Raw genomic sequence first — 14,404 nt, forward strand, 5'->3', positions numbered from 1 at the left:
TTTAAAAAACGACAACTGAAAGAAGAGCAGCATAGAAAGCCGATACAATAGGAAGCTTGAAGATTATATAATTACATACAAAGTTCTTCTTCTCTCACTTTCCTACCAAGCCAAAATCATGAAAAATATGCAAAGTGGTCTCCAGATTTAGCATAAGCAGTTGAATTACCGTGGGGGAGGAACTGCTGGGGAAGAACTGCCACACAAACAAACAACTGAGCGCCTCTGCAAGGCATCGGCTCAGGGGGAACTGGGCTTCGAATAAAAACAAAGCTGTGTCGCAGGACTTCAAAGACTAACTAAAGGCTTGCGTTTTTCCAAGATAAATCAAGGCAGCACCTGTAAAAATGTGATGTTTTATAATTTTTAGCATGGAGTATACACAATGAAAGCTTGATATACAACAGCTGATGTGATCCAGGTGCTGGATCAAATAGAAAAAAAATCTATGTGTTAAACACAAACCACAAAAACACCAAAAAAATCTATGTGTTAATTTTGCAGAAGAAAACCTATAAGCATTTCAGTCAAGGATTTATGGGATGGTTCAACAGCACTTACAAATCACTACCTGCAGTTGGTGTTTCCAAGAAAAGGGGTTTCCAAAAAGAAATCTCAAATTAAGGCAGAAGCATCTATTTCACATATATGGCAAGTTTTCACTTACCAAGTAAGTTACAAATGTCACTTACAAACGTCAGCTAATCGTAAGCAACTGGACATCTAAGGTAAATGTAACAACACATCCTTCACAATTTATGGACATTTTAGATAAGAGAGGGAAAGCTTTTCAACAAAAGCAAAAGAAATAATACTTTGCTACTAATACTAACCTACTTCCACAATTACAACAAACTTTCAACTGCACCATGTATCTTGATGCTTAAAGCTAAATGCACTAATCAACTTGTAAAAGGAAATTTTGCTGCATAAAGGTACAGGGTTCTTGCAAAGAACAGGGAAAATTAAATATATGTTTTAAGACTTTTCTGCAGGGACAGGGAGAGAGTGTATGTCAATATTTACTGTTCTCACTAAGTCACTACAAAATGTTTGTTTTCTTCTCTGAAAGCAATTTGCACAGTGGAGTTTTGCTGACAAAAGATCAACTCCTGAGAGGTGGCAAGCACCTTCTGCAGAGCGTGTGCCTGCCTTGAACATACCACGTCTGGCCAGGTGCAATTAACTCAGTCAAACTTTTTAAAGATGAAAGGTATTCAAAGCAAAAGACACTTAATATCATGACTAGGACATCTTACCACATTTACTACCATTATAAAATCCTAGCACTGATAAAATGCTTTAAGGAAGATACCTGTTAGCCAGTCATTGCCTAAAGAGATTTTTCCACTCCTTCCTCAATCAGAAAAGCAAAGTCTGTGGCCTTTCCAGATGCCATCACACGTTATGTTCCTCTGCTGGTCTGCAGCTGGAAATCTGCATCCCACCCTGCTGGAGCTGAATGGACAGCCATGCAAATTGCTGGATGCCAAACTGTGCCGTGGTCACTGCCTGGGGAACGTGTGGGAAGGATGTCAGAGAGGAAACAGCACCAAGCACAGGCACTGCAAGGTAAGCAGCAGCTGGGGAAATGGAAACAGTAAAAGAAAGGTTGTATGATCTGGGATGAGCAGGTGAGTGCTGCTGCTCAGACCTGAATTCCTTGAGGCTCGACCAGGAGAGCGGCACACAACGTACTGTCTGTGGCGCAGGGCAATGGCATCATGTTTACACTCCACAACCTACTGAAAAGTATTTCTAATTGTGGTTTCTATGGTTTGGTTGCTGCCACAGAGAAAATGCAAATATTCATCTTGCAGGTGCTATCCTAAGAAGGCACAGGTTCCTCTAAACAGTATTAATCAGATTTTAAAATGGAAGTATTTATCACTTGAGATTTCAGACCTTATGCTTATTTGCAAGACATGCAAATGGTTCTCCATCCCTCAAGCTTCTGTACCCAACGAGTCCTCACAGGTGGACTTAGTCTATCATGGCAGTGGTGTTCTTCTGCTGAGGTGCAGGGTAAGTGCTGCAGCAAGTGCCATAAGCAAATTTGAGGTAAAAAACCAAAGCCAGAAGGAGCTCTGTGAATATCCTCTTTCTTTCTTGGACAACTCAATATCTCTGTTTTCCAGACTGAGTAAAGGCTATGACTGTATGTGTCCTCTGCCCGCCCTCAGCCCATCTCACTTTGGTCAGATCTACCCTGGAGCCAGCAGAGAACTTCCTTCTTCTCTTGCTGCATGTGAATTTCGACTACAATAGCTAATCTGTCTCACCATTTCCATAAGAAGAACTAGGAAAGCTCCAGTCTCCTCGAGGAAAGTTTTATCTGTTAATATTACAAAGATTTACATACCTCACCATAATAGAAATGGTCTTTTCTACAGCTGAGAAACGTGTTTTGTGTACCTTTTATCCCTGCCCTTACTGGATGTGCATCACTGTGTTTATAATTCTTTATTCCTATCTTCCTTCCTATATTCTGGGGAAGACCAGCAGTGCTCACAAACACAGAATAACTACTGGTAATTACACTGCCAACACAAGCCTTCAAGAAATGTACACTGCATGATACCGTGCTAGTTACATTTATTGTTATTCCATATTACTTGGGAGTACCAGCCCATAGGAAAGGACATCTGGCTCCTATTTGTGAAAATGGTGGTTTGTGGGTTATGATCTGTATGTGCCGGTGGGATTTTGGAAGGAAGCAATTCAGCACTTAAGCACGTTCCATCATTTTCATGTAGGGCAAGGGAAATATATATAGTTACATATGCCCAAAGAGATCATGGAGATGATTATTTTTAAATTGAAACATTTGATGTTTTTATATCATTTACACAATTCCTCTTAAACCACTGTTTTCCTTTTTAAAATTAGCACCAGTGTTTGTTTCCTGTGTGAAACGTGGTTTGTGTCTGACCAATGAAAGTAAAGATAAATGTGTCAGGAAGCTCTATTTTGAATACAGTACCTCAGCTGCAAAATAGAGCTTCTCTTGAGTAACTGAAATGAAAGTCAGTATCAGCAAAAATAAATTGCACAATTCAGTTGTGGCTGGAAAATTACCACTGAGATTGGCAACTTGATGCAACTTATTTCTATTAGTTTCTGTTGCATTAGACAAGGTAATAAATACTTCATCACAACAGTAGAGCAAGCTTTATTTTATTCCATATTGTGGTTATCAAACAATACTGCTAGCAAAGATTGCCTTTAGGGCAGGAAAATATTTTAGTATCCACTCCTGTTCAGTCAAGAGTCTTTCTGCTGGTTCTGCCAACAAGGATGCCAATTACTGTCAAGTGACATTTTGGTGCTGATGATGAGATACAATACAAAGGGAGCATAGTATGCTGAAATGAATTTACTGTACTAAGAGATAGAAAAATACTCTTCTTTTTAATTGGACCTAGAATTCCATAAGATGGGGTAAAAAAAGAGAATACCACTCCTGCTGTTTTACAGTTTGTATCCCCAGTTCTCTACTGGGAGTTTTCATTTCAAGCTCCTTTCTTAGAGGAAGCCAGCATTACATGAACCTCCAAAATGCACAGATCGTATCCAGTTGCTAAGGTGAACCCCAAACCAGCTCTGTGTTAATTGTGCCAGTACTTCCCTCAGTATTCCTAATCCTATCTAGACTAATTATTTCACTGAAATCCAGATAAGAATGAAATCTGTTTAGGACTGTACAGAAAGCATGTCCACTCATAAAGATAAATCTCTAGGACATCATTCAGTTTGATTTCACTTCCAGCTTCTCCAGCAAGTCAGTCCAAATTCCCCACTGAGTTACATTTCCCCTGATAAGAGCTGAGTGAGGAAGATGATGGTACCTTGGAATGAGAAGTCCACTTCCTCAGCAATCCACCAATTCCTAGCACCCCAGGTCACCTTGTGAGTTTCAAATCTCTTTCTAACAGGATGCTTTGCATGTGCTTGTCACTGCTAGAAGACAGTGGGCAGGGGCCAGATCTGCAAAACTGGCAATTCACAAAGGTGAGCAGGGCCAGCGTCGCTCAGGAATCCCACAAGAAACCTGGCTTGATGGGGGCAAAATTATTTCCCTGCCCAGGTACACTGCTGAGCATTCGCCTTAGTCAATGAAACAATGGTAGATCTGCAGTAAAAGCCACATCCTGACTTTCTTAGCTCTGCAAAGATTTCGACAGCAAAGTAAATCCAGCTTTGCACCAAATGTCAAGTCCTGACTTTATTTCCTCTGCAAAAACATCAATAGCAGGATAAATATCACTTCTGCCTTCATTTATATTTTTTTTTTTAAGGAAAGTTTACCTTGTATATAATACACACAAAATGCTCGGGTAAAAATAGGAATGAAATCATTGCTGCTATGAAGAGGAGGGGTGGCATACCTTCCCTGTCCATCACATTCCAAGCAGTTGGCACCCTATAAATCATAGGAAGCACAGGGGTAATTATAGAACTGGAAGCTGATTACTGTAAACATTCAGAAGTAGCTCCTAGTAATTGGAGGCTAAAGATAATGTGAGCATGATTACAACCACGAGGAACTGTGCAGATCGCTTACACCCCCATTCTTGTCTATTAAACTAGTCTTAAAACCAGGTTTTCTCACAAAGCAACAAGCAACCTAGTCAATCTAGCACCTTGTATATTAAGAACCTGTTAATATCATGAATTGTTTGTTCTCTGTCAGAATTAGTGTTGATGTGACAACATTTGGATCATCAGGATCTGCTTACTTTCCCGTTGTATATTAAGCAACGTAGCTAACAGCTTCTGCCAGCTTGTTCTGTCATGTCCTGGCATGCCTTCATCGCTCCCAGATGCACTGCAACACATTTGTGGTAGAAAAAGCCCGGCCACAGAAGGGCAGCTTGCACTGAGAGTAGATGATGACATGTAAAATGGGTTTTAGTGCCAGTGATGTTCATTTCTTCATCCTCAGTGCAGCACAGAGAGAAAACTCTGTCTCCTCCACCCTTAACAGAGGGGGAAAATTGGTGAAGGTGCATCTGCCAGACATATTGTGCTGCATCATGAAGAAATATTTGATTCCTGCCTCAAAGAAGTTACACCACCAGGACAAATATAACAATGCTTTGGCCTGAAGTTATATGTTCTTTCTTGACGAAACATTCTAGAACAACTCTGCAACATAGCCAAAGGGAAAGGTGCTTTTCTGCCATAAGACTGTGCTCTGCTCCTTTCCTCAAGTATGAAGATATGAAGAACATGTCATTTTTATTCTACTTAGAGAATTTAGCTTATTTATGGCTCTAATCCCTACTTGATCCTTACAAAGCTATTTACTTCAATTATACCTATCACTGATAACAAGTTCTACAAGTTAATTACCACAAGTGTAGGAGCATTGATTTTCATCCACATCCTTATGTTGTTATTATACTACTCCAAATTCTTGCTTTTTCTGCATTAGAGGCAGAATTTTCAGAACTAACAGAACGAGCTTTTGAAAAACCCACTTTTTTATAAAAGTTACCTAGACTCCTATCTGAAATTAATTAGGACTCGGCCATATGATGACCTGAAGAAAGTGCTACAAAAAGTGTAGCTTTTGCTACCTGGCAAAAACTTCTCACCATGCTGTATAATCCCATGCTCCAAAAGTCTGCGGCCGAGCTGCTCTGCTTCAGTCCGTGTCGTGGCCTCTCCTTCCTGAATCAGCCAGTCAATGAACTCTGATGCCACGAAGGTCCGTTCGTACTTGACTCCTTCCTCTTCCCTGGCTTGCAGAAGAGTATTTTCAGAACTCATCAGCCTGTTGTGGGGGGGGAAAAGACTGGTATGGGAAAAAGTTCTTCAGAAAAGCAGCTCCAGCTCTATTCTGGCAAATCCCACTGACACTAACCAAATATATGTGGACCTTTCACTGACTTACTAAATCTTTCCTCAAGCTATTAATCTATATTTAGGATGTGAATTATAACTGCCTAGTCAAGAAATTTAGGCGTTATATTCCTGTGTGAAGTTAATGCTTTCTTGTTTTTTCCCTAAAAGAAAACAAGGTTTTCCAGCTTCACATTTCCCCTATTTAGTTCTTTAGCTTCTCTAAAAGCTACTTTGAAACAAAATTAGCCTAAAAGCACCAGATTGTGACTAATGTCTTCAAAAATTCCTAATTGCTTTTTAGCTAGCAGGACTGTGCCCCAAAGTCATTTAGATGGTTTTGAAAATTCTCCCCATAAGCTCTGAAACAGCTGCAGAAAATTCAAGAGGAAGAAAAAAAGGGTAGTTCTGTGGTTTGGGTGGCTGATAAATATTTAGCATCCAACATTTAGTGATGCAGCTGCAATCAGTGACCTGAACGCACTTTAGTATCTGAGTCTCAAGGTCTCTGTGGCTCAGCCGTCTCTGTGTAACATCACAGCTCAGAGGAACATTGTGAGATGTCTCTAAATCTCCTAGCAAGTGGCATGTACCTAGCTTGAAGGTACTAATAAAATTCCTCTCCACTCGAGTAACCTATGCAAACAACACAGTATTAAAAAAAGTATTTTGTTAATACAAAAGTAAGGTTGACAGAAAGAGAAGACAATTTGAAAGGAGAAATAAGAATTGCTCCCTTGTAATGCAGGATCTCACTTTTGTTTTGTTGGGAGACTGAGCACCTTATTTACTTATAAAATCCTTATTTACTAATTTAGTTTTTCTTCATAATTATTTTATGTATTATAGGCTAACAATAGGACGAGTGGTAAGACTTCCAGCAGAGCAGCTGAAGAATGGCATGGTTATTTTTTCCATATAAGACATTAGTAAGTCCCTTTCCTTCCCCAACTATTTTGAAATTAAGGGCACAACTGAAGTACAACAGGAATATTCTGGAAGCACTTGATCTTTGCCCTTCTGATCAAAAATTTGAATTTCATGTAAATCCATACGTGGGCCATCTGTTTCCTAAAGTGCCAGCATGTCCAGAGTTCATGGAATATAACATCACCTCCTTTGGGAAGCATCAGAAAAATCTGTGCCATAAGAACACAAAGAGACATCCCATTTGAAATCACAGCGAAGAGGTTTGACAGCATCAAGCCCCTGTTACTTCACCTGAAAGATTTATTCCCTTGACTTTAACGAGAACTAACTAGAAGCCTGAACTGACTGGACCTGACCAGACAGCCGAGCATCAGGCCTGGCAAAGGCTCCTCAGCCACAGCTGTATGTCAGTGGCAGATATAATGAACGGCTCACTGGTGTGTCACTGCCAGCACCTCTGAGCTGAGTAAGAACTAAAAATGTCAAAATTAGCTGAAGTCAGGGATGAGGCCAAAAGCAGGAATATGTGCCACAGGAGACAAGGTCTTGACGCCAGAACTCTTGCAAAGACTTGATTCCTTTTCATATTTTGATTTACAAGCATCTGCAAGGCAACATTTTGTCCCACACTAACCACATCTAATACAGACAGTGCTCCAAGGGACCGGCTAAATGTGTCTCATTCACCAGCCTTTTTTATCCCCTGAAAAAAATGCAAACCCAAAAGCTTCTGTCTTTTTGCACCATCTGCTGCATGGTTACCCAGAACTGGTTACCCAGGCTCTGCGAGCACCAAAGAAAAAAACCTTAGGATTGTGTTAATTGTTCTTTGATGAGTCTATAATTAGTTGACCAGCTCATTGAAGTCGCAGATAGAGAGGTCCTTGAAAAAGAGATGCTAATGGTTAGATTTTTACAGAGACACAAAAGAAATTTGGAAAAACATCAAGTAGAAAAACACTCAGCTTGACATTTCACACCCTTCTGCATGTGCCCAGAATAGCACTGCAAAGGATTTGGACTTGTGAACAAACAGACACGACAAATTGACAGTTTAACAAACCCAGAAACAGCAATCCATAGACTTGCATCTTTAACTGAAGTAAATCACTGTAACGCCATGGCTGTCAACAAAGCTGTACCAACTTATATCAGCCAAAACCCTGGCCTTTCATTAGCCAGTATTGGAAACTGCCTCTATCCATCTCTTCCATTTTCTTCTTGTTTCAAAAAAACACAAGGCTATCCATGTCAAAACATATTATTTGCTAAAACTGGTGTTATCCTGCATTAAAGGAATGTATTTAGCCAAACACTGAAATTCAAACCCTTTTCAAAAGAAAATTTTAACCTTGTTTTACCTAAATAACTGCTCCAGAGAATAAATCTGATTTAACCACTGATGAGTTAAAATGAAAGTGATTCAAAGAATGCAGTCTCAAAATTATCTGAATGATTTCCTGAAATTAAAACCATAAATCTGCACTCCTTTCACTGTGCAATCTGGTTGAAAACTCTCAGTTGTAGTCAACATCACGAGACGACTTACAGTTCCTAAACCCGATTGCACCAGAAACAACAATCCTGTGTGCCTGACCAGAACCTACTGAGAGTTGCAAACATCATGACAATAGGATGCCTGCACATCTTCTTTTTTTTTAAGCTATGAATTGTCTGTGCTGGATTTATTTAAGATTTGCAGAGAGGGTTTCATTGAACAGGAAACACATTTATCTCATTTGATCTGGTCCTATATATATATTGTCCTATAGACTAAGAAAACTGATACCATCCCTGGACCTAATAATAAGCTATTCAACAATTTTCGGACAAGTCTGTAGGAAATCCAGTAGGTTTCATCTCTAGTTATATACTCGAACCTCAAATTACACACAAGGATTACCAACGTTTGCAATTATAGGCAGAGAATTTGAACTAACGTACGGTTTTCTGTGCAAATGAAAGAAGAAATCAGAGACTGATTTCAAATCTTCTAATTGCACAGGTACAGACACCAAAGATGTCCAGAGTAGGTGGAGGAGGTAATGCCACAGGAGAGGATGATCCAGGCTATGAGGAGCTTTGTGGCCACACATAAGGAAGACAGGGAAAGGGAGCTCCTTGGTTGGGGAATAGTCCTCATGTCCCAGGCAAGAGCACAAGGCATTTACCCAAACAACTGTCTGAATGCAGGGAACCTGCCTAATACATCCATTCCTTTGCCCATGCAATAACCTGCTGATCTTCCTAAACCATTTTGCACATTCCACCCATGGAGGGTACAGATCTGTGTGGACTCACTAATGATGAATAACATGTCCACAGTTTTGGCAAGCACAAACTACACTCACTTTTGGATGTAATGGTACTCTAGCCCTAATGTGATGGGTGAAGAAGAGCAGGAAACATTACTATAATGTCTAACTTAAACTAGCAAAGCCTAGTGAATATCAGCAACATCTACAAAATTAGACACAGATTTTCAAAATATGTTGGATTCAGATAGATTTCTTTTGGCATAGTTGCATGTCTCTTGAAATTAGGCCCTTCAGGCATTTTGATAAACAAGTTGAATACACTGGGAAATGACTTCACGTCTGTGCATGAATACTTTTCTCCAGTTGTTGCTGTTTAATAATGATTTTAATTGCAGTGAATTAACATTTTCTATCTTAACACTATCAGCAAACTGATACAACAGGAATATCACACTGCAGAACTTCTGTAGTAGTCTAACTATTAAGAGTTTGAATGTAAAAGGCATCCAATGAAATTGAAGGCATTGCTAATAAGCGTGCATGGACAAGGGACCTAATGAAATCCAAGTGCTCCGCACACTGGATTTGTTACAATAAGCAAAGTGAAGCCCAGACAGCCCAAGTATGCGTTCTTATCTCCCATGAATATAAAATATTTCCAATGATCCATGGAGAATTTTGAGTAGGTTTGACTGTCACAGACTGGTTTTGAAATGCCATGTCATTTTAAGCTATTCTATATTTAGCACTCAGGGCTGGTTTTAAAAGTTTCTGAACCCTTTAGATACGTTGCCTAGGAGCAGCCACCTCATGAGGTTGCAGCTATATTTAGATAGAGGTGCTGCTTTTGGCATTATCTCCTTTTCCAAGATGGGAAATATTCATACTGTTATGAACATTTTTCTGCTAGTACAGAGTTGGACAAACTGGACACTAGACATCAGTTTGAGGCTAGCTCTCTATGCAGAGAAATGGGGATGGAAGAAGACATGGGAGAACAGAGTAGTTCTCACCGTGGCTCCTTTCATGTTATCAGCCTCACCAACAAAAAGAGATTTTTCTCACAGAATAGAAATAGAACCAAAAGAAAAAGAAAAAAGGTTTGATACTGTAGACACACTGACTGGCTTTTCATAGTATGAGCCAGCCTTGCAGGCACTGCATGTTACGGAGTCTAAAGGAGCAAATGCTGGGCTTAATAAGGCACAGAAGATTGGAGATTCAATTCATCTGTCCCAATGCACCCAGTGAAGGTTTTTTCCCCCATATTTTCTTGTTTCTTATACAATTTTTATTTTTTTTTACTTTAAATAGTCACGGTCACTGAGTCTCAGGGAATTTTATATGATAAGTGCAACAAAAGGAATGACATTTACGATTACTGGTTTATATTTCAGTTAATGCTCTTTCATGAAATTGACCTTCAGAGCCTTCTTACCTTGAAAATAAAATTTATCATCAGCTTTTAAACTTGGGATTTTCCTGAGTGCTTTATTCTAAGAGGGCAACAAAATTACTCCAACCAGAAAGAACTGCATCTTGCCAGGTGCTGCATGTTTCTGCTCTAACCAAGCAGGATAGTGGGTTGTTTCCAGTCTAGAGAAATCCTTAGAGCTTTTTGGTAAACAACACATCACAACTTTTTCATTAGTTTGTAGCATATGCCAACATGTGTTTTATTCTGTCTGCTTGTAAATACAGTGCCACAATCTCTACATCCTGAATGCAAATGTCATTAATTATAGACTGGGAAGTGTTGGTTAAGCTGCCTGGTTATTTGATGAAAGTAATCCAGTGGGATATTCAGTATCTCATCATAATCATCTGTTTCAAATCTTAATTAGATGCTCATGGCTGCTTTGGGGTTGGTTTTTTTTAAACAACTTTAATATAACCTTTCTGATGCAAAATCTTTGCAGACGGGAACATCAAAGATTAATTTCACCTATTATTTAAAATCATATCTCCTGGTGAAGCTGTAGATATGGAGTCTCAACAGACATGTATCCACTTGTTCAGTGCATTTTGATGTACTGGTTTAGGTCTTGTGATTACAGCTTTACATGACAAATTATCCTTTAGTAATTATTTTTACAGAATTGAATGCAAGGCCTTAAACTCACACTGGGTTCTCATGTAGGATGTATTTACAACCCAGAACATCAGAAAATGCTATTTCATTTTAAACAAAATGCTACAAGTGAACATGGTAGAAAAGCAAAAGAGAAATGGGAGAGAGAAGAGTTGCCAACTAAAGCCACAGGATTACCCAGACCCATTCCTGCATACTTTGAAAGCCTCTGACTATTCAAAAATAGATTAACAAGTATCATTTGCTTCCTGTGGTACTATTATCAACACACTACGAATACTGAATGCAACATACTTTTCATACAGTCTTTGTCCTCTCATGAACACCTTCACCTCATTGTCCAGTGGAAATGTCCCGTCGTCTTTTCGGAAGCGATAGAACAGTTTGACATCCTTGAATTCCTTATGCTCATCACAGACTGAAACATACAACAGATTAAAGAATCTTTATATAGATGTTAAGGAGTTGAGGACCTATGTAGCAGGTATAGCTGCTGAACTTCAAAGTAAGCATGTATGGAGCCTAACCCCCTGTATTTCTGAGCACAAAACTTTATTCGGTCCTAACAACTGATGACAGGCTGGAGAAAACTTTCAGATAGTTGTTCATCAGTTTTGTATTATTGCAAACACAAACAGCAAATAAGCATCCATCTGCTATATACCCAGAAAACCTTTTGATGAAAACAGTCTGTTAGCTTCTTTGTTTAAAAGGCCACCAGGGTAGAACATCCAGTAATTTCAGGATTGACAAACTTCTTAAAGTTACTTGTATCAGTTGAGCAATGCTGTAGGAAACCCAAGACTTGCTGCAGAAAGAGTTAGCCATGCCAACTTGGAAGTGGTAGGTACAACAGGAGCACACTAAGAAATGATAAATTAAATTTATAAGACAATAGCTGGTGATTGGCTTTTGCAAATGCAGAACAGAGTTCCTCCAGGGCTGTAAATTAATGGGAAAGATATCCCAACCAAGGTGCTCCTAGCAGAGTTGTCAGCCCACATACACGGGCTCACCTTCTGCACCACGAGAACTGGGCATGGGAGTTGAAGGGATGCCCTGAATATCCTGCAGAACCTGATGGAACTTCTCTGAGTTTACCCTAACTCATTTCACAAACTATTTTATTAAATTTGAGTGCAATACATGAACATTTTCAAGAAACACTTGCTCTATGTGTACTATATGCACACGTATATATAAAATTTGTATGGAAGTTATGGTGTGCAACTGGATCCTGAGGTAGAAAACGTCTGAAGGTTGTTAAAGCTTTCAACAAGCAGTCAGCAATGAAACATCTATTGCTCAATTAAATTAAGTCACTCAGGCATCCACGCAACTCTTCACTGACATTTTCTCAATAGAGGATTAAGTAGTCAGATCTGAATACCCTATAATTACTTTATTCTTTAACTATCTACCGTGAGTCCCAGTTTCCATAACAACCCAGAATTTTAATTTAATAGCCAAGCAGAAGCTGTAGAAGTGTCACTCATTCAATATGTGCATTTCTTACTTCAATTAAGGTGTTGTTAATGTATTGAGATAGCAGCAGTATTGCTGCACATACAGTGACCCCTGCATGAAGTCAACATTCATCTGTTCTCAGGCACTTGGTTTTTCTTAAGAAAGAAACAAATGGTACATTTTGCCTTTTGGAAATAGGTAATACTATACACTTGAAATCAAGGCCTTGGATCTTCTTTGTGTTCTTCCTAGCTTTTTTGTGCACCAAAAGGCACCTAAATGCTACCACTGAATTGGAATTCTCCTTTTCATCAGGATAAATTGTTATTCAAGAAGCTGAAAGGAACAGATCTCAAAGAGACAACGAGTTTAGGAGAAAATTAATCAGGGCACAGTCGGACCACTAACTTTCCTGCAGCTGTACCAGCACTAATGTTTGTGCAGCTGGTGCGAGGGACAGGGCCAAAGAACTAATCCATCTGAGAAAAATGATCTTTTTTAGCCGTCTGATTTTTCAGATGGGTTTTTCAGCTGGAAAACTGTGCTCTGAGGAGCAGGGTGGTGAGGGCAGCAGGGAGAGAGGGGACATGATCCAGCTGGGGCTGCTCTGGAGGCAGGGAAGCAACAGCATGGTCTCCAGTAACTTCTTCCCTGTACTGACATGGGGAACATCATACCACACCTCTTCAGCCTCTCCTTGGGACACAGGGGACCTTGCAGAGCAGCACGGTTCAAGAGAGATGCTCCCTTTCTGGCAGGGAAAGGATCCTACCTGTCCTATACGCAGTGGAAGAGCAGGAGTGGGATTTCCCTTTGTTTCACAACAAAGCTTAGCTTAGAACTTTTTAGCAGCTGATACTGAACTTACCATGGTGGATAATGCTGTGATCCAGTAATTTCTGCACCAGTTTAATTGCCGTCTCTCGGTCAGAGGCCTCCTTATGGTCAATCAGCCAGTCGATCAGCTCTTTGGCAACAAAGCAGTTCGGGTACGTCTTGAGGTGGTGTCGCCGATCTTTAATGACTTTTTCTTCATGCAGTCGGAGCCTGGGGATCAAATCACATTGTGAATATCATTTGCAAAAAGCCTCTGTAACTAGCAAGACTAGAACAACAGTGGAACAGAGGCACCCAAACTCTGCTCACAGGGTGGGCTCTGCAAGTGTTGGGTGGAAGAGGAAGACACTCGGTAGCATGTCACCACTGGCACTTGACCATCAGGCAATCCACAGGAACCATGTGTTATAATTTCAAACCCTGTACTTGGAAAACTTGTTTTCTGCCCAATGGAAAGGATTAAAGAATGAAGAATAGCACAGCATACTAAGCCCATTAAAGTACTTCCTGTACGTCAATTAAACTGTCAATAATTTGGAATTAATTTTCCCACATTACCGCTAATACATTCCATGCTACTCTTTTATTTTGTGGTATCACTGCTGTAGATTTTATTTATTTATTTTTTAATCTATCTCATGCATTTTTTTAACTGTAGCTTCTTCCTTGGTTGAGTAACTGCATTTTGCCTCCAGCTGCACAACAAGCATAGCGTTTCTGATGTAAAATTCAGGCACAAAGCTGTTCCAACGCAATGTTGCATAGCAAAAAAAAGTTGCATCCTATTCCAAATAAAGGAGAACTGATTTCTCACTTGGGGGATTGTTGGTAAATGCTATCTATCTGCCAAACCTCCCCATCATCTTGAAAGCAAGTTAGTTGGCTGGTTTTGAGATGCTTGGGTCAGAACACAGATCCTGATCAGAGTAAAGGATCCCCTGTTAGTAAAGTGCCTGGGGTTTTGCATCTTTAT

The 14,404-nt window shown here is 39.8% G+C and overlaps 1 protein-coding gene across 1 annotated transcript in view; it reads right to left on the reverse strand.

Annotated features, from left to right (window-relative positions):
* LOC104405791 (DEP domain-containing mTOR-interacting protein) overlaps positions 1-13,641 on the reverse strand; it is a gene marked incomplete at its 5' end in the record, with an annotated part of 46,415 nt that extends 32,774 nt beyond the window's left edge. The window contains 3 exons of the mRNA XM_010014613.1: positions 5,601-5,779; positions 11,422-11,545; positions 13,463-13,641. Of these exons, the coding sequence (XP_010012915.1) occupies positions 5,601-5,779; positions 11,422-11,545; positions 13,463-13,641 (482 nt within the window). The remainder of the gene's footprint in view (positions 1-5,600; positions 5,780-11,421; positions 11,546-13,462) is intronic.
* Between the last annotated feature and the right edge of the window lie 763 nt (positions 13,642-14,404).

This window comes from Nestor notabilis, unplaced genomic scaffold, assembly GCF_000696875.1.
Source record: "Nestor notabilis isolate BGI_N333 unplaced genomic scaffold, ASM69687v1 scaffold1875, whole genome shotgun sequence".
NCBI lineage: Eukaryota > Metazoa > Chordata > Aves > Psittaciformes > Psittacidae > Nestor > Nestor notabilis.